Source organism: Medicago sativa, chromosome 8, assembly GCF_051527215.1.
Source record: "Medicago sativa cultivar Bolivia chromosome 8, Bolivia_mono, whole genome shotgun sequence".
NCBI classification, from domain to species: Eukaryota; Viridiplantae; Streptophyta; class Magnoliopsida; order Fabales; family Fabaceae; genus Medicago; species Medicago sativa.
In genome coordinates this window covers 8,108,283-8,128,143 of record NC_140756.1, presented here as the reverse complement: position 1 = coordinate 8,128,143, position 19,861 = coordinate 8,108,283, and the positions used below count along the sequence as shown (strand labels likewise).

The following is a 19,861-nucleotide window of genomic DNA, read 5'->3' as shown; positions in this document are numbered from 1 at the left end:
CCGTCAATTTAATCTCTCGTTATTGAGATGCTAGTGACTAAATTGATGGAGTTTTATATATTTTAGTGATTAAATTGACGAATTTCATATAAATTAAGGACTATTGTTATATTTACATAGTTTATGGACTTAATTGGATAATGAATGATAATTTATAGACTCAATTGATGGTTTGTTCATTGAAATAAAAACAAAATACAGGAAAGCAAAGATTACAAAACACATAGCACACACGTACACTAAATGGTGCCCCCACTATTCAAAATTTCGGATCCGTCACCGGCTTGATGTTATAATTTGATGTTATTAATTAGAATATTTTTTTTTTTATAAAGGAGTAATGAACCAAACGAGAAAAGGGAAATGTTAACGAGCGCCCCGGAGCACTCTTTAAGACCCATAAAGTAGTAAGTATTTTTAAAAATGCATGTAATCATTGCTTTGAAAATCGAAATATTTGACTTTTTTTAAAGAATAATTGCTTATTTTTGAATGCTTAAAGAGTGCCCCGGGGCACTCGTTAACAAGATCCGACAGAAAATTATTATGTATAAGAAAAGCCTTCAATTCTCTACTACGTAAATGACATTTAACATCGGGTCCCAGCACTAAAGGTGACTTTGAATATCCGTAACATTTCACATCCGGTACAAAACCGTTGTGATAAGTCTTTTTCCACATTGTTCGTAAAATACTAATTTGATATGTGATTATTAAAAGGTCAAATACCTCCCCGGGTCCTTTAAGTTTCATGTTTGTAACAGATAGGTCCTTTAAGTTTTTTAGGTAACAGATAGGTCCTTTAAGTTTCTAAGGTTTCGAGATAGGTCCTTTAAGTTTCGAGTTTGTTTCGTATAGGTCCTTCATATCAACTCCGTTAAGGACCTATCTCGTTACCTAAAAAACTTAAAGGACCTATCTGTTACAAACATGAAACTTAAAGGACCCAGGGAGGTATTTGGCCTTATTAAAAATCGTATAAGAGGTTTTTATATACTGTTGTACGATTGTAACCGATGTCAAATAATTATATTTCACATCGTATATAAGTTTCACCGATGTGAATTTTAGTTCCAATTTTTATTCAAATTCATATTTTACATCGGCCGACGTTCCCGCCGGTGTGAAAATACCGATTTCTTTTTTTATTTTCTCGTGTGAAAGCTAACTGCACCACCAAATCTACATCATTAATTCATTTCATTTATATTAAATTAAAAATATTAATATTTAAATGGTTATATTAGTCAATCCAATTTGAGCATAATGTTTTAACATCAACAATCTTATAAAGCTCATGTTAAAGCAAAATGTGTACAACTTCATGTGTATAATGATCAAAGAGAAGACAAAATTACGTAAGAGTAATGATATTTGAACAACTATTTTGGTACAACTTTTGGGACAACCTTGTTGTTCTCTCTTCTCATTGGTCAAAAACAATGGAGAGAAAAAGGAAGAGAGAGAATAAGAATATAATGTGAGTATGAGAGAGAAAATTGTACAAAAGTTGTAAAAAGATGGTTGTACAAATATCATTTCTCATTACTTAAACATCAAGCTATAGCCACTACATTGCTTCATCAAAATTAACTAAACATCAAGCTATAGCCACTACATTGCTTCAACAAAACCATGATGTTAAAAAGTCTTTTTTCTAGTAGTGGTGTTTAAATTAAACCAAACTAAAAATTGTTAAAACTGTTATTATAGAAGTCATGGACCAAACTCTTTATTATGGGTCATTTTCCTCGCGTTGAGCATCCTATCGGATTGGGTAGGAAGGGTGATCATAGGAGTCTATTTTTAAGGTTACCCTCCATGGAATTTTCAACTATGTTGAGAATCTAAATTTCATTCAACACACACTACCAAGTAGAAAAAGAAATGAAAAATAAGAACCAATAGAAAGAAGGAAACACAACAAATGAATCAAATGAACCAATTCACCAAAGAATGACATACATGTAATTGGTATTCCATCCAGAATTCTTTTCAATTCTTGAGATAGTTGAGATTACGTGTCGATTGCACCCAAAAACTTTGAAGCTTTTCAAAGCTACCGTCACGACCCAAAAACACTTATCGTGACCGGCGCACGAACTAGAACATTCTAGCCGGCAAGCCTATTGGTTTATCTTGACAAACTATAAAATGAAAACAATTTCAATTCAGTTTTCACTTCAAAAAAAATATTTACCGAAATTTCGACAGAGTTTCCTCTGTAAATTCAACATTTCCAAGATATAAATCATGTTTTAAAAACCCGTATTCTCATTCGAGTTTCAAATGACATATTTACATCTTTGTACATCTCGTAATAAAACATTCTTAAACTCCAAATAGCCGCAGATACTCGATTCAACATATACATAAGCAAAAGAGACATTCATCAAGGAAACCTACCACAAAGAGTGACACAGATGAACTTCAAGTCTACTAGCATCTTTATACTTAGTCGCTTGAAAATCCGAAAAAGAATAAAAATCGAAAGAGTAAGCCACAAGGACTTAGTGAGAGACAACAACCACCACCAACTAGAAGGGAAACACACAGGCACGATTATTTACTTTATCAAATCTATTGTCAATTACAAAAATAGTAACCGTCTAAAATTCTAATAATCTCGCAAACCTTAATACGCATGAAAATCCACACATTGTATATACTTCCAATCAAATAGGTATACTTCAACGAAAAATCCAACATTGTAAAGACATGAAGATAACATTACAAGCCTTTAAAATAAATTGCCGAAAATCAAAATAAAAGCCTTTAAAAATATATTGCCGAAAATCATAATAAGAGCCTCTAAAAGATATTGCCGAAAATCTTGATAAATAACCTTTAAAGAAAACATAGAAAACTCCATTTAGTGAAAATAAACAAAATGGGTGAATCGAGAACTAGCTTCATCTCGTTGATAGCCCTCTCCTCCTAATGGTGGCCTTTCCATAGGGGCAGCTCCATCTAACGGATAGCTCTTTTCTCTCGACTCAAAACAAAGTGTAAAAATATAGAAAACTCCGTTTAATGAAAATAATCAAAATGGGTGAATCGAGAACTAGCTCCATCTCGTTGATAGCCCTCTCCTCCTAATGGTGGCCTTTCCATAGGGCGGCTCCATATAACGGATAGCTCTTTTCTCTCGACTCAAAACAAAGTGTAAAACATTTTCAATTAGGGAGTTTACCTCTCATTGATAGCCCTCTCCTCCTAATGGCGGCCTTTCCATTGGGGCGGCTCCATCTAATGGAGTAACTACCTAATTGAAATAACATACTAGGTGCACCTAGGTCGTCGTCATTATAACCGTAATTTTCAAAACACCATTCTTAAAATACAATGCTAAAACCATATTTCACAACATAGCGCAACTTATTTCAAAATATGTATCATCAATACTCAATCGAAAGTCTACTAATTATAAACATAAGTAAATCCAAATTCAAATCCAATTCAAAATCCAAATCGCGTACAAATTAATATCAAACCTTTCGTAAACGCATATTAATATCGAAAATCCCGAGAACATATATCTCAAAACCTTATTTCTTCATTTCTCAAAACTCATGTCATAGTATCACTACTAGAAAAATCGGATTTTGCGACAGAATTTTGTGAGGAGATATTATCTGTCGCAAACTGTGACGGATTTTGTGAGGGTTTTAATAATTATACTATTAGTGACGCATTTTGTGACGGATACGCCCGTCCCTAAATTTCTGTCACAAATTCCGTCAGTGATTTGAACGGATCAGATTTTGTGAGGGAATTAGCGACGGTATAATTCCATATCTAAATATTCCGTCAATGAATCCGTTGTAAATTGTAAAATCTCTTAATCCTTAGTGACGTCCTTTTATCCCGTCACAGAGATTTTCGCGTTTTTTTATATTAAATGATGCAAAAGTAATTTTATTAAAATATATGGGTGAGCTGAGACTCGAACCCTTGACCTTGTTAACACAAACAAGGCACTTGACCACCGCGCTATGCTGGCTCTTATGATATTGTTTAAATTTGTTTTAATTAATACCATTTTATAACAGTTTTTTTTTTAAAACCTTTCATTTTCATCCACTACCAAACACCCAGAAACCCAAACCCCTTTCTCTGTTTCTCCTCAAAAACGAAAACCCAGACCTCTTTCTTTCTTTTTCCTAAAAAATGAATCTTCAAACAAAAACATCTTCGTATTCCAGTTGCAGCAGCATACGCATGTGGTTCATAAACAAGAAGATAATCAATGGTGGATCTAGTTACCATTGACACTTCTTGTGCTCTATCTGCTACTGTATGTACTTTTTTTCTATCAAAATTCATTTTTTACTTCGTGGGTTTTAAGCATTTTGGATAAAGTTGCAAACTTTAACTTCATTTTAGAATGAACTGCAATTTTTCTAAATTGGGTTTATCATGTCTTAGAAATGTGACATTTTGGAATTGATGATGCTTCTTACTAGTTATGTTTGTTAGTCCATTATGTACAAAATTTCCCATTTGTTTTTTTTCCCACTAATAATACTTTTGATTTGGTGATGATAGTGTGGTTAGTTAAAGGGTAATTTGTATCGCATATGAATTTATTGTGTTTATTGGTACTGCCGTTATATTTTTCTTATGAAGTCACTTTCTAATTGAGTGTGATTTTTATCATAACTCTTAATACATGCCATATGAAGATTTGCAACAAGCTTTGTAGCGCTGACACTTTTGATCGAAGGCGTGTTTGATGACCGATACCGACAAATGTGATTGTATTGAATTATGTCATTTTGTCAAATTATTATTTGTTTATAGGTGTCGACGTATGTGTGTTCGGCTTGTATCACGTGTCTGTGTTTATGTATGTGCTTCGTAGGTAACAAGAAAGTTTGTTATTTACTTTGGTTTTTAGTATGTTTGCAGATCTCAAATTTCTCTTTTGTGTCTCCATCTACAATGAAAAATTCCTCAGGGGAGATAATTGAAGAAACAGATTCAAGTATAACTACTAACATCAACAACAATGTTCTTCATAGTAAGGTAACTGACTTACAGCTCCTACTAACATCAATCATAAGTTTTTTTTTGTCTGGTATTATTAACATTCTACAAAGGTAACTTGGTATGCATTAATATTATCAACAAATTCACTAGTTTATGATTGAAGGCAATTTTCTGTCAAAAAAAATGATTGAAGACAATTTCTCAGCTAAAAGTATCTCTTGACTATTTTCACATCTTGGCACTCTATTCTTTTTTGGATTCTTATCTTTGATCTTTTTATCATATTATCTTTTAATACATCAGAATCCAATGAGCCTTAATGATTGGCCTTATGGAATGGTTTTGCTTTTTTACTTGAACTTTTTTTAATGAGATGCTTAATTTTTCCTTTGAACAAATGTTTTGCTTTATTATTTCTCTCATTCTGTGAGTTAGAAGCACAATGTTAAAGCACTTATTTTGGTTCTGAAATTTGTTTAGAATAGAAAAGTAGTAATTAAAGGATACTAGTATGTTTGATACACCAGCACATGGCGCATAAGTGAAGCCAAAAATCAATTCTTTATCAAAGCATACCCTACATTAGGAAGTTTCATCTACCACAACATGCATGATCATGCTTTTCATTCAATTATTGTGAAAACCATTATGGACAAATTAAAGATACATGTCCAATAGCTTCCTAATGAAGGGAGTGAACTTTTTGATGCACACAATCTATTGTCACTTTAGTGTGGAATTGGAATCTTTTTTTCGATGTCCATCAAGTTTGATTGCATGTTCCCCCTACTTCAATCAATTGATCAAGAGTGAGATAAGAATTGAAAAATTCCTCTCAAATACTGTAAAGTATTTCTTTATATCTAGTTTTTATAATTTAAAGATAAGCTCATTTTTAAATTTAAGATGTTTTTAAAAATACTGTTTGGCCTAACTTCTTCTTTTAAGGAGAAGAGCAGTAAAAAATAAGTTAGGTCAAACGGTCCCTAGCATTTGTTCACATGTTCATCTGGCTTCCGCCAAACTTTGGCTGCAGGCCACTCTTCTAATAAAAGTTTTTTGTTCCAACATATAACCATTTTTGAAAATTGAATAGGGAAGTTATCCTTTTTTCTCTATGTAATGTGCATTGTTGTTGTAAGTAAAATTGTCAATATATACGTCTAAAAGGTCCAATCAAACAAGAAAACTAAGGCCCTATTTGGATAAAAGCTCAATTAAGAACTTATGGCACGAGCGCTTATCATATAAGTGCTTACGTATGATTTATTTAAATAGCAAAAGATGAAATAAATTCAAGTAGTTTTTTTATAATATATAAGCTTTTTTCATAAGCTATATTAGAGTGCTTATGGAAATGAGCTGAATGAATATAGCTTACTGACATGTTGTAAACTGATCCCATAAGCTCTCTCAAACAGTCTTATAAGTGTTTATACTAATAGATAAGTTCAAATTAGTTGATCCAATAGGTCTTAAGTATGGTTTGTTCACTAAGGGTAAAACATTCATTTTATTGATTCATTTATTCCAAAATTAAATTGCAGCAGTGGTCACTTTGTAACAATGATTTTTCTTGCAGGGTTTTTGTGATATATGCTTAGATCCTCTGAGTTACCAAAGCAAGGGTAGCAGTCCAGGTCAAGCTATATTTACTGCTCAGTGTTCTCATGCAATCCATTTTGCCTGCATCTCTTCCAATGTCTGACACGGTAGTGTCACTTGCCCCATTTGCCGTGCTCATTGGAATTAATGAATTCTTAACTTGAGTTTTTGCTGCTATTCTTTGAATGAAGGTAGTGGAAAACTTGAATCTTAATTATATATTTGGCTATAGATACTAAAATATGGCTTCTTTGTGCAGGCAATAGTCTTTTGAAGTTGAAGCAGAGAATAATTAGTGACCCTTTTGGTGCTTAGTCAAATTAGGTTGATGGTAGGTTTCTGTTGATCCTTGTGATTGGTTTGGAGTTGAATGTTCAGATAGAAACGTTGTAGTCTTGTAAGTACTGATTGATTTTGCTATCTGTTGTGTTGACCCTTTTGTACATTATGCTTTTTTCTTAGCGAACAACAAGGAAAAAGAAGAATAGGAATATGCTTCTTATTTTTTATCAATTTTTTCCCCTTGTTTGTTACACATGTATCATCAAATTAGAGATCCACATTTTGAATCTTTATACATTAGTTTATATAGCAAAACCTTATGATCACTTAACATTTTAATTTTTTATTATTTTAGTCTCGTATATCAAATGAAAATCACTATTTTTCATGTTGTTGAACTTGAGAGCTTTCTTTCTTATAAAGAGGAATTGTTTATTTTCTTAGGAATTTGTAAGACCTTTGCCTTGAAGGAACTCTAGCACCAGAGCTTGTGAACCATGTGGTTTTGTTGAAGAGGTAAAAACATATGAAGATATTTTGCGGTGAGTTATGTCAGATGTCACAATTAGGTATTTGAATCTTTGTATGCAAAACTTTGAATACTTTGAATCTTAAAAGTAGTATAGAAAAATGATATAAAAAAAACAGGTTGAACCAACTGCGGTTGATCTGGTTCAGTCGTTGTTTAACCTAACTGCAATGTAAACGGGACCAAACCAACCTGCGAACTGTCTGGTACCCGGTTCAACCAGTTGATCCGGCAGTCCAAACCAGTTTTTAAAAATATTGAGTTATATTATGATATGATGTACTATGTTTTTCTTTTCTTTTGTCAATAAAAAAAGGGCTTAGCCAATCTCATCTTTCTGTTACAGCTGCTGAACTTTCTAGCACAATATGATCTTCCTTCAGGCCTTTCTCTTGTGATAAAGCTACCAGCTCTTATTAATCCTGGCATAACATTAGTAATTTATCCCCTTGTGTCCCTTATTCAAGATCAAATAATGCACCTATTGCAGGTATTAGCAATTTTCAAGTTATATGCTTTCATTCTTCATGTGTTTTTCTCATAGACTTGTGCTTATTTGCTCTTTCTGGTTTGCCAATAGGCAAACATACCTGTTTCTTACTTAAGTTGCAAATTTGGAATGGGCTGAACAGCAGGAGATTCTTAGAGAACTTAATTCTGATTACTGTAAATACAAGTTGTTATATGTGACTCCTGAAAAGGTTGCCATGTGAGTGCCATTGTTGATGCTACTTATTCTTTGAAACATATTTGTCTTGCTATACATACATTTTCACTTAAGAACAATATTTTTCATTTTATAATGCCTTTGTTTTGTATATTGACTATAGAAGTGACATTCTTTTGCGACAATTGGAGAGTTTACATGGTCATAAGTTGCTTTCAAGGATTGTAATTGATGAGGCTCACTGTGTGAGCCAATGGGAGCATGATTTTAGGCCAGATTATCAGGTTGGAGCTTTTTATCTCTTCCAACTCGATTCAATTTCATGGCTTGAGAATATTAATTTTATCTACCTGATCATTTGTTTAGTTTATCAAGTCCCTGATCAGTACTCTTAAATACATATTTACTTTACAAATCATTTGTTTGTGAATTGAAGTTCACATTGCGCTAACATAAATTATTCGAAGACACTTCTCAAATAATGATATGTATCTTACATAGTGTTTTCATTATGTTTCTTTTATTTCTATATCCTATTCATGAAGAATCTGCTCTCAATAAAATAGGTTGGGAAATTGTTGTTATTGTTTCAATTAAATGAAGGTATTTTTGACTCTAGTAAAAACAGTAGTTAGCATAACTTCTCGGATAATGAGAGAAGCCTATAGACTTGGTTTCTACTTGGTATTGGCTGTTGAGATGTCAAAAATATCATTCATACGCCTTCACCTATTAGTTCTTTTAGGATAGTTAGTTCATGACATGGTACCACATAGCTTCTTTCAATAAGAAATCTTGTTTGATTTTAAGTCTCCATTTTATGAGAAATTGAATTTCAACACTAGATAGGGAGAGCTGTACATTAGCAACATTTCAAACCCAAGTAACTCATGTGAGAGGGAGTGTCAGAGACGTCCATATAACTTCATTCAAGTATCCTCACTTAGTAATAGCTTAGGATTATGAGATTGTTGATAAGTTGATTCATGACACTAGCTTAACAATAGAAAATATGAACAATTGTGTACTGAAATGGTCATTGCTTGTGTTTTTCTTGGTTTTGACCTTTAGTAAAGGGAAATGATAGAACTCTATTACTTAGGGAAAGGGGTTTTTTTGAATCATAGAGGCGAAGTTTTGAGGAAATTATAGCAGTAATTGTCTTCTTCCGTTTTTCTAAGCCATGTCTGTACTGTGTCATCCACCTCCTAAGAACTTAACCCATGCATAATGGGTGGTGCACTATCAATTGTATTACAATTTCATCAGATGTTCTAGCTGCGAGTTTCAAAAAGGAAGCTGCCTGTGAAATGAATCTGCTAAATTGAGTTACAATGTTATTGCTCTTAATAGTCTGTCTTGGGTTGAGTTTAATTTTGAGATCTTGACCCAAGCATGAGACAATATATTTTGAAAAAAAATGTTTTTGAAGAGTTTAATTTTGAGATCTTGACCCAAGCATGAGACAATATATTTTGAAAAAAAATGTTTTTGAAATTTTAGTCCAATCAGGTCTTTTCAGAAATCTTTTTTCTTGTGGGAGGTATGAAGAGTGTTTCAAATCTGCATTCAACATTTTGTTGTGTAGAATGATGTCAAATTCCAAGTAGTGGTTTTACGACATTTGCAAATTTTATATTTCATGATAATGAGCTTTTGCAACTGTCCATAAACATTTGACGCTTAAGAGTTCATTGCAATAAGAAAAATAAAAAATGGATCAGAAGTTTAAAAGTGAACCAACACATGTTTATCATCCTTATGAACTGATTGACAATTTTGAAGTCTGACCTCTTAGGCCCTATCACACTCTGCAATGTGACCTCTTCATCCTTATGAATTATATTCATTCTTTCTACACTTCATTATTACTTACTTGGTCATGCTTTCTTTATGTATTTGTTTTTCAGGGGAAGAAAGAGTGTTTTGTATCGTGCCTCTCCACTTGTTATAATCTAATACAGTCAGATGTTGCATTAGAGCTAGCCTGGAAGAACAATATGATGGATTTTTCCTTCCCTTATCTCTTATAGGTATGTTTTTCACAATGGTCTCTTTCCTTACAATTATTATTAAGGACAAACTTTTTTCCGTTTGTTAATAATGATTTTTAATTTTTCCTTTGTCTATTCGGGAATATACGAGCAAGGTAGATGAGCTTATAAAAGACAGAGTTGAAGCAAAATATGAGAAGAAAGTTAAAGAAAAGGAAAGAAAGAACATTATTGCCCAACAGGTACTTTTTTTCCTGGATTTTTCGATTCTTTTTATAAATAAAAGCCAGATTTTATCTTTTATTTCACTATTCAATCAACCCCACAAATATTTTCAATGATCTTTAGAGAATGGATCTATGTTCAGCTGCTACCTATTCCAGTACAAAACTTCTTGATATATAAAATCATTAATTACATATTCAAAATGGTTCTGAAGTAATTGTTAGTTAATCTTGTCTATCATTGATAAGTCCATATTGGTTTATTTATTTTCTTTTTCTTACTTCTAATCGGTTTGGTAAGGGAACATGTATTGAATATTCATCTTCGTTTGGAGAATTGAAATCTGTAATACATAATAAGACCGTCCATTACCACTAAGAGTAAGGGTGCATACGTCTGAGTTGACCACTTTTATACCAGTTTGATACATATTTTCAAGAAAAAAATGAGAATCTACAAGATGAATCTAGCAATTGCTTAAAATCATAAGCATTTTTTCAGTACCTTCTCAGAAAACTACTTAGACAAGAAATTAGCCGAAGAGGCTCCTTTACACAAAACCAAACCTAAATCAAAGAGGTGGAAAATATGTGAAATTTTTTTTAAGGCTATATGAAGAAAAGTAAATTACACCAACTATAGAAAATCAAAGTTATGGTGTTGGAAATCCCGCCCCGAATATGAAGGGGTGGGTTGGTAATTCCACCTCAGGTGCGTTGGAAATCCCGCCCCGAATGTGAGGGGGTGGGTTGGTAATTCCACCTTAAAATTGCGATGCGATCTGCCCCAAGTTGCCTTATGTTGGCTTGTCTTTGAGGGGGTGGATTTAGTCCCACATCGCTTAGATTGGAAGCTTGATCGGAGTTTATAAAGAGGAGGCACTCCTTACCTTACAAGCCGGTTTTTTAAGGATGAGTTAGGCCCCAAATTTCAACACTACGCAAAATGTAATTCTCAAAAAGAAGAAAAAGAAGATAACTTAATCCAATTCTAAACATATAAACATAAAACTAAACATATAAACATAAAATATAAAACTAAACAACATAAAATGTTTTTATGTCATACTAGACTAGACAGTGTCATTGATTCAAAGTTGGATCGCCTCGGCAGTGTATCGCCGCGAGTCAACGACGTATCTGAATTATTTTATTTTTTAATAAAATATAAAACTAAACAACATAAAATGTTTTTATGTCATACTAGACTAGACAGTGTCATTGATTCAAAGTTGGATCGCCTCGGCAGTGTATCGCCGCGAGTCAACGACGTATCTGAATTATTTTATTTTTTAAAAAATAAATAATTAAATCGGATATTATTTTATTTTTTAAAAAATAAATAATTTTAAAAAATAAATAATTAAATCAGATACTCCGTCGATACGTATTGACAGAGTATCAGGGCGTATCAGATATGATACAGTAGCTATTTTGAAGTATTTAACTTTTAATAATAATATAACAAATATAATAAAAACTATTTATTAAAAAATATATAATAATTTTTTTTATATAAACATAAAATGTTTTTATGTCATACTAGACTAGACAGTGTTATTGATTCAAAGTTGGATCGCCTCGGCAGTGTATCGCCGCGAGTCAACGACGTATCTGAATTATTTTATTTTTTAAAAAATAAATAATTAAATCGGATATTATTTTATTTTTTAAAAAATAAATAATTAAATCGAATACTCCGTCGATACATATTGACAGAGTATCAGGGCGTATCAGATATGATACAGTAGCTATTTTGAAGTATTTAACTTTTAATAATAATATAACAAATATAATAAAAACTATTTATTAAAAAATATATAATAATTTTTTTTATCTTTTCAATAACAAAAAATAGAACATTCATGCTCCTAATTATAAACTGTGATAGATTATTAATATTATTATTATTATTATTATTATTATTATTATTATTTTGTTATTATTATTATTATCATTATTATTATTATTATTATTATTATTATTATTATTATTATTATTCTATAAAAAAAATAACAAAACTCAATTTATCTTTTGTCAAAAAAAAAACTCAATTTATCCCTCACACTGTTCGTTATTTATAACAAACAAATAGATAACAAAACACACAAAAAACCTGAGCGAAAATTCAAATATTCAGAAATCCAAATCCATTCATCTAATTCGTCCTAACTCTCAAACAGGTCCCCAAGTCGGTTCCTAATCTAATTTACCCTAAACCATTACTTCATCAATCTAATTGCCAAAACCTTCACGCATCAATTCACTTCGATTAGCTAATCGCTCATCTTACGTTCCTGTCGAAACAGGTTCCCAAATCCTTCACTTCGCTCAGCCCATTGCTCAGTTATCTCATCTCACTTGGCTGCTGCAAACAGGTTCCAAACTATTTTATCTCTTTTTATTGTTTTTATGTCGTAAATTATGTTAACCTGAATTGGGTATGCACAATTTGAATGCCTATTTGTTAAGGTTTTGATTTTTCTTTCTGGGATTTTGTCAATTTGTTGGTGATTTGGATTGTTTTATGGATTTATATGTTTTAGTTAGTGAATATTTTATGGTCTATCTTTTACGGTTGAATCCTTGTTTGCTTCAAACTAGTGTATGGATTTTTGATAGTTAATTTTTTTTAATTAGTAATTAGGGAAAACAGATTTTGGATGTTTTAATTTTGTGTGCCTTTTAACTTGTTTATGCCCATGTTTAATTTTGTGTGCCTTTTAGCTTTTTTATGTACAGTAGTTAATTACCTAGTTTTATATGTATATAGATGGATGACAATGATAATACAAGAGGCATTGGAAGAGGTGTTGGTATAGGCATCAACAAAGTTAGGGGAAAAGGGAGAGGTAAGCATAAAACTACTTTGTCACATTCTTCTATATTTCAAGCACCTAGGCCTGCAGACACCCAACCACCTCACTATACAAGGCAACCTACAAATACCCAACAACCCCAATCTACAAGGCAACCTACGCATCATCCCATATCTCAAACAAGTACAAATTTCCCACCTTTCCTCTCTACTCCAAGTCCACAAATGTCTACAATTCATGCTCCCACATCTCAAATACCCGCAAATATCCAATCTCCCCACTCTACCGCAAGTCCACATCTTTCTACTACACATAGCCCGCCACATTTACCATCTGGTAGTGATCCACTTGCATCATCTTCATCATGTGATGATTCGTATCCGATAGCCGGGTGTACAAGTCCTACCGATAGGCGTATATTGATCTATCTCGGGACCACAAGCTAACGTTAGATTTTTATAAGATTTTCCGTTTAATTCTATAATAACTTGTATCCTTGTATTTTACTACTTGTTTAATTTTGTTTTTATAGGTTTGAGCCTACTGTTCAGCCCCTACGTGACATTACAAAGATTATGAAATGCCTGTTTCAAGGGACTTGGGCAACTTATGGAGAGATAAAGAAATATGACAAGGATCTTGCGGACTTAGGGTATAACAAGTTTCAGTCTTGTCCTTCTCTTCCTCCAACTTATGTTTAACCTCCTCGATGTTAGATTTGTCGCTCACCCATTTTTTATCCGGAATTGTCGGTTGAAGTTATCTCTAGTCCATTTTTTATTTGGAATTGTCGGTTGAAGTTATCTCTAGTCCATTTTTTATTTGGAATTGCCGGTATATATTCTATTCCACCACACTGCCTACCATCATGTTTGGCTCCCTCCCAATTTTGGAGGGTATGGAATGGAATATGTTATTAGTCTCTTATCAAAATTATAAAATGAAAAGTTAGACCAATTAACATATATACAGCCCTAAGGTGATGTTGTTTTTGGGAGAAGCCGGAGTAGAATACGTGGTTTGAATTAAATACAAACCCTAAGCTAGATTATGCTTTTTTTTAATATTGTTACTTCTCTATCATTTCAAAGGGAGTATTTGAATTGGTTTTACGTGTAACTTTATTTTATATGTCAAGTTATGACATTGTATAACTAATAAATAGTGATATATTGTAATTTTAGTTGATATAGAAACTGTATAAAGTAGTAAGTAGTATATCTAAAGCATTGTCTAATTTGTCTTGATAAGAAAAAAACACTAAAGCATTTTTTATAGATCTTAACCTCTTTTCTGATTGGCACTAAGTATAGCTTCTCCAAAGGAGCACCACCCTTTTCTTAATCTCTTAATCGACACCAACTAGCATTTTTAAAAGAGCACCATCCTATGATTTTTTTTGGCAATGAAGTAGAAAATGCATAGCAGATGTAGTGTCTTGCAGTAGCCATAGTAAATATGCAAGTTATAATTTAGGCTACCAATGGAAATATAATTCCAAGAACATTGAAACACAACTTCTGATAGTTATGTATAACAGCCTTTTCAAATTTTTGGAAGGCATGTGAACAACGTGGAGGTCTAAAGAACACGACAATTGCTCTTTTCGTTTTTGAAATTGATCTTTTTTTCAACTGTCATCGGTACTTTTTTAATTGTTCAATAAACTTATTTAGTGTCCGGCGGTGGTTAATCGTTGTTGGGTCAACGGTAGTTGGAGATAAAACAATTTCAAAAGTGAAAGGAGCAATTTTTAAAGAACACGTTTGATAGAGTAGAGCCAATAAAACAGAGTAAATCAATAGAAACATGGGAATAATGGTGAATATTATCCTATATTATTAACTCACAAAAAAGTTACAAGTTCCTGGAGCAAAGCTCCTAGTTTGATGTTCGGTTTATCCTATCTTATTTACATTGCTTGTATTGCGAGAGGATATATAAGTGGCTTCCCGAGCATGAGCAAGACATAAAGAAGACTTATCATCATAAGGCATCTAGTGGGTACCAAAATACAATGTATCGGGTACGAAAAGGAAAAGACAAAGGCGAATGGATCCTTGTTGAATTGCGTGAAAAATTGGAACTAAATTGGGAAGATAGTAAATGGAAGGACAAGGCAGTTAATAATCAAAATAGAAGATCCTCTCGATGGTCCGTTGCACACTTGTGGGTCAATTCCAACAACCGAGCATTCTAAAAGATTAGTAAGTAAACAAATTATATTTGCAAGTAAAGCATAGTGATTTAAATTAACAATAATACTAATCTATTTGTTTTGTACTATAAAAAACCGACTCAAACATGACTCCAAGTCACAGGAGGTGTATCTAAAGACACACAAAATGAAAGGCGATCCATCAAAGTGGGTATCCTCCAAATCTCGGATGGTTGCGGTAAGTTACAATTCGATGAGATTATCATTTCCAGCCTTTTGTCAAATAAACATAAAACAATTGAAAATTTTCTAGAATTAGTTATATCCTTTGGTGGACTTTGTATGCCGGTGGAAAGTCAAGGTAATTGGAAAAACTTTAAAATTAGTATTTATAATTGTCCTCATGTGTATTGATGCATGCCGCTACACTATAACTCGCCATCAATCGCTATAATTGTTTTTGGTTATCTAATCATGTTTATTGTTGTATGTTACATGCTTTTGTGCCATAGTTTTGAACGTTATGCATGCTTATTATTGTTCATCGTGTTCGACATCCGAACATGATGATCTTATGTTTCTTCACTTGGAAAGAAGTCATGATAACTTAGTTATTAATTAAAAGCTAGTTTTAATTTGTTTATGTTGTTATTGGTTGGTTTATATATGAATTTAACTGTAGCAATTAATTTAATTTTATATTTTTGTCCGTAAGAATTAAGACGAACTCTAATTTTGTAGGATGAATATGAAAGACAGATTTTTGAAAGGAACTCACAAAGAACGAGAGGGGGATGATGTGTCTAATGACCATCGGTCGGATAACTTCATCTTCTTGGACGTAGTTGGAGGAGTCGACAAGAAAGGACGCATATATGGTTTGGGGACGAGAGACAGAAAATACAAGCCTTCTTCATCCGGATCATCCGACGGCATCTCACCATCCGAATATGAGCATATGAGGACCGCAATATCTAAAATGTCGATTGAAAACATGGAACTCAAGGAGCGGTTGAAGACTAATGAGGAATTAATTCGTGCATCACCGGAGGAGTCACGTTTAGCTCGAGAGCGATCAACGATCACAGGAGGATTCGCGATTGCTCCGAGAGCGGTTCCGAAATTCATGGAGTCTTTTCAACAAGGTCATTCACATCTACCTCCTTATCGACCTCATCGTTTGAGTTAGGATCAACATCTATGTCCACTTGATTATTTATCATATTATTGAGAATTTTAGTATAACTTTTAATTTAAAGTAAATGTTCTAATACTATTTAGTAATTATTTCAATATATTTTCATGCAAAAGATAAGTAGTGTGATTTTTGTGAACGCAACCAAAAAGGTTTTTTTATCAAATATTAATGTGATTTTTATCATATCTTATCATATTAATGTATTTTATATTGTAATTTTTCATCACCTTTTTTATATTCCAAAAGTGTTTTGAGAAGAAATTGAGAAATTTCCTAATCTAATTTATAGAGGGAAAAAAAAGCTTCTTATTTGTGACGGAATTGTAAAGAGTCATAAAATTTTTGTCTTGCATAGTAGCGTGTAGCGTCCGCCATTGCTGCGACGCTAGTGAAATTCCCAGAAGTTTTACGACGGAAGTATTCTCTCAGAAATCTGCAACAGTTTTATCCCTCAGAAATTTGTGACGGAAAAATAAAACGTTGGTATTTTGTGACGGAAAACTGGGTGACACACATCCATTTTATGAGCGGATTTGCGACGGATTTATGGTGTTCGCGACCGGTTGTCTTCCGCAGCAATGAGTGACGGAATAAATTTTCCCTCGCTAATATTTTCCGACCCCCATTATTACGACGGATTTCTGCCGCGTCGCAAAATCCGTCAGAAAATCATTTTGCTACGGATTTTTGCTCATTTGCGACGGAAAATTGCCGTCGCTAAATCCGAGTTTTCTAGTAGTGTATAGGCAACCAAACCTCAATTGCAAAACCTTTGCTCAATAAATCATAGACAAATTCAAATAGAGACCATATTAATATTCACGACCTTAAACATAAATATCAACGACAAGAAAAATGCTCAAAGGGTGTGCTTCCCGTTTTGATAAATACTTTGACTTATAAAATCACCAAAATATAAATAATAACGATAATTAAAATAAGTGATAATGATCGTCATCAACTCACGAATATGACGAAAGAACTCAATTCCTAGCGATGCCTTTCCAAATAACCACCGTAGCGATTTCCACCGAATCACAAACATTCTCCGGAGCTTGTACATAGTTCCGTCCGAACTCGACTCCATTTCGCACCTCCTCGCTAGGCGAGGTTTCATGCTCGCTCGGTGAGCTAACACAATTAGACTCATATTCTGCACAAAATCTGCATCTGACCTCTTACTTCAAAATTATCTCCAGACCTCAATACTGAACCAAAATTAGTGAAACTGGTACTAAAACGTCCGTAATTTCGTTAGCTAACCATAGCATTAAAAATCACTTGATTCCAAATTACAGAGAGAAAGTTATTACTGTTTTAATGGAGCCCTGTCCCAGAACCCGAAACCAAATTTCCAGCAGAATTTTACCAAACTTCAATTGGGTTTTCTCGAGTTCGTTTCTAATCCAAATCACACAAAATTTATATCCGATTTGAAGGGAATTACGTGCAGAATCCATAAATCCCAGGATTACTCGCTTCTGATCAGCACAGGTTACGACCCAAACAACTTGTAATTCCTACATCAATCTCTCGATTCTTGCTTCTATTTCTAATTTTTTTCACTCAAACGAAATAATACCACTTCTAGCAATTTTTTTGAACCCTAACCAAGCTTCACTCTTGATTCTACTAGTGCCAATATGCATAACAGAGTTAAACATACACACAAGTTATTTCTAGTTTATATCCAAGCTTCCTACTACCAAAATAGTGCATAACCCATACCCGTAGAGCACATGCAGTTCCATATGTGAGTTAAAACCAACCTCCAATTCAGTCCCTTAGAGGTATAGGCTCGGCAAAGAGAGTTTGAGAGAGGAAAGGGATGAATTGAAAGAGTAAAGTGGTAGAATATCACAAGGATCATGATGTTTTATTTGCTTGTTGATATCTCATTGATTTGGATAATTGTGGTGATTGGTGATTTTTTTTGAGAGGTTCACGTGAGAGAGGGAGAAAAGAGAAGAAAGTTTTTGGTGAAGGAAGAGTGTAGAAGAATGGAGATAATTGTGGATTGAGTAAATAGGCAATTTCCCCGTAGTTAACGAAACATCAATTACCCCCCGAAATTGCATAATGTTAATCAATTTACCCCCTCCGTCAATTTTTCTATTAACCGTTTACGGTTATGATCAATTACCCCCCGAAATTTTACACTTATGTGCAAAATGCCCCCGAACTTGAAAAATTAAAAAAAATTGAAAAAATTCGGAAAAATATTAAAAAAAATTAAAAAATTCTTGAAAAATGAAAAATCAATAAAAAAATTGAAAAAAAAGATTAAAAAATTCTGGAAAATTGAAAAATTAATAAAAATGAAAAAAATTAAAAAAATCTGGAAAAATTAATAAAAATAAAAAAATCGAAAAAATTTAAAAATTTTGGAAAAATTACAAAAAAAATCTGAAAAAATTTAAAAATTCTGAAAAAATTAATAAAAGTAAAAAATGATTAAAAAATAAAATAGTCTAATAAAATGAAAAATAATGAAAAAAATTCTGGAAAATAAAAAATATTCTGATTAGTATATATGTCGAAATTTCGAAATTGGAAAAAATGTATTTTTCGAAATTCCAAAATTTTGATTAGTATATATATCGAGCTTAGGTTTTTTCAGTGTATTTTTTCCCTTATTCTCGGTTTATAAATACACAAAAAGTTCTCGGTTTATAAATACACAAAAATTCCCGGAAAAAATACTAATGAAAATTTCGAAAAATACATAAAAAACCTAAGCTCGGTTTATAAATACACATATTTTTTCCCTTATTCTCGGTTTATAAATACACAAAAATTCTCGAAAATTTTTTGAGAAATACTAATGAAAATTTCAAAAATTTCGAAAATTTTTCAATAAAATTTCTTTTTTCCAGAATTTCATTTTTATTTTCGAAAATTTAAAATTTCATTAAAATTTATTTTCCAGAATTTTTAATTTCGAGAATTTCCAGTAATTTCATTAAAATTTAAAATTTCGAAAATTTCATTTTTCCAGAATTTTAATTTTTTTAGAAATTTAGAAATTTTATTTTTTTCCAGAATTTTTTAATCTTTTTTATTTTTTTCAGAATTTTTTCATTATTTTTCATTTTATTAGATTATTTTATTTTTATTAATTTTTCCAGATTTTTTTCATTTTTATTAATTTTTCAATTTTCCAGAATTTTTTAATATTTTTTTTCAATTTTTTTTATTGATTTTTCATTTTTCCAGAATTTTTTAATTTTTTTTCAATTTTTTTTAATTTTTCAAGTTCGGGGGCATTTTGCACATAAGTGTAAAATTTCGGGGGTAATTGATCATAACCGTAAACAAATAACACAAAAATTGACGGAGGGTAAATTGATTAACGTTATGCAATTTCGGGGGGTAATTGATGTTTCGTTAACT

General features: G+C 32.2%; 1 protein-coding gene and 1 long non-coding RNA gene across 29 annotated transcripts; both read left to right on the top strand.

Moving 5' to 3' along the window:
- The first annotated feature begins 4,092 nt into the window (after positions 1-4,092).
- LOC146896645 (uncharacterized) lies at positions 4,093-13,780 on the top strand. Of its 28 annotated transcripts, none has more exons than XR_015023315.1 (13): positions 4,093-4,297; positions 4,912-5,028; positions 6,575-6,704; positions 6,857-6,928; positions 7,324-7,421; positions 7,755-7,898; positions 7,989-8,117; positions 8,239-8,359; positions 9,986-10,108; positions 10,225-10,311; positions 12,603-12,671; positions 13,067-13,145; positions 13,645-13,780. It is a non-coding gene; the product is annotated as an uncharacterized LOC146896645 (long non-coding RNA). The 28 variants fall into 28 exon arrangements; XR_015023318.1 differs by having other exon boundaries at positions 7,324-7,448; XR_015023314.1 differs by having other exon boundaries at positions 6,575-6,788; positions 7,324-7,395.
- A 2,238-nt stretch (positions 13,781-16,018) lies between these two features.
- Positions 16,019-16,459, top strand: LOC146896644 (uncharacterized). Its single transcript, XM_085736332.1, has one exon. The coding sequence runs from the start codon at positions 16,019-16,021 to the stop codon at positions 16,457-16,459; it is 441 nt and encodes a 146-aa protein (XP_085592458.1).
- The last annotated feature ends 3,402 nt before the right edge of the window (positions 16,460-19,861 follow it).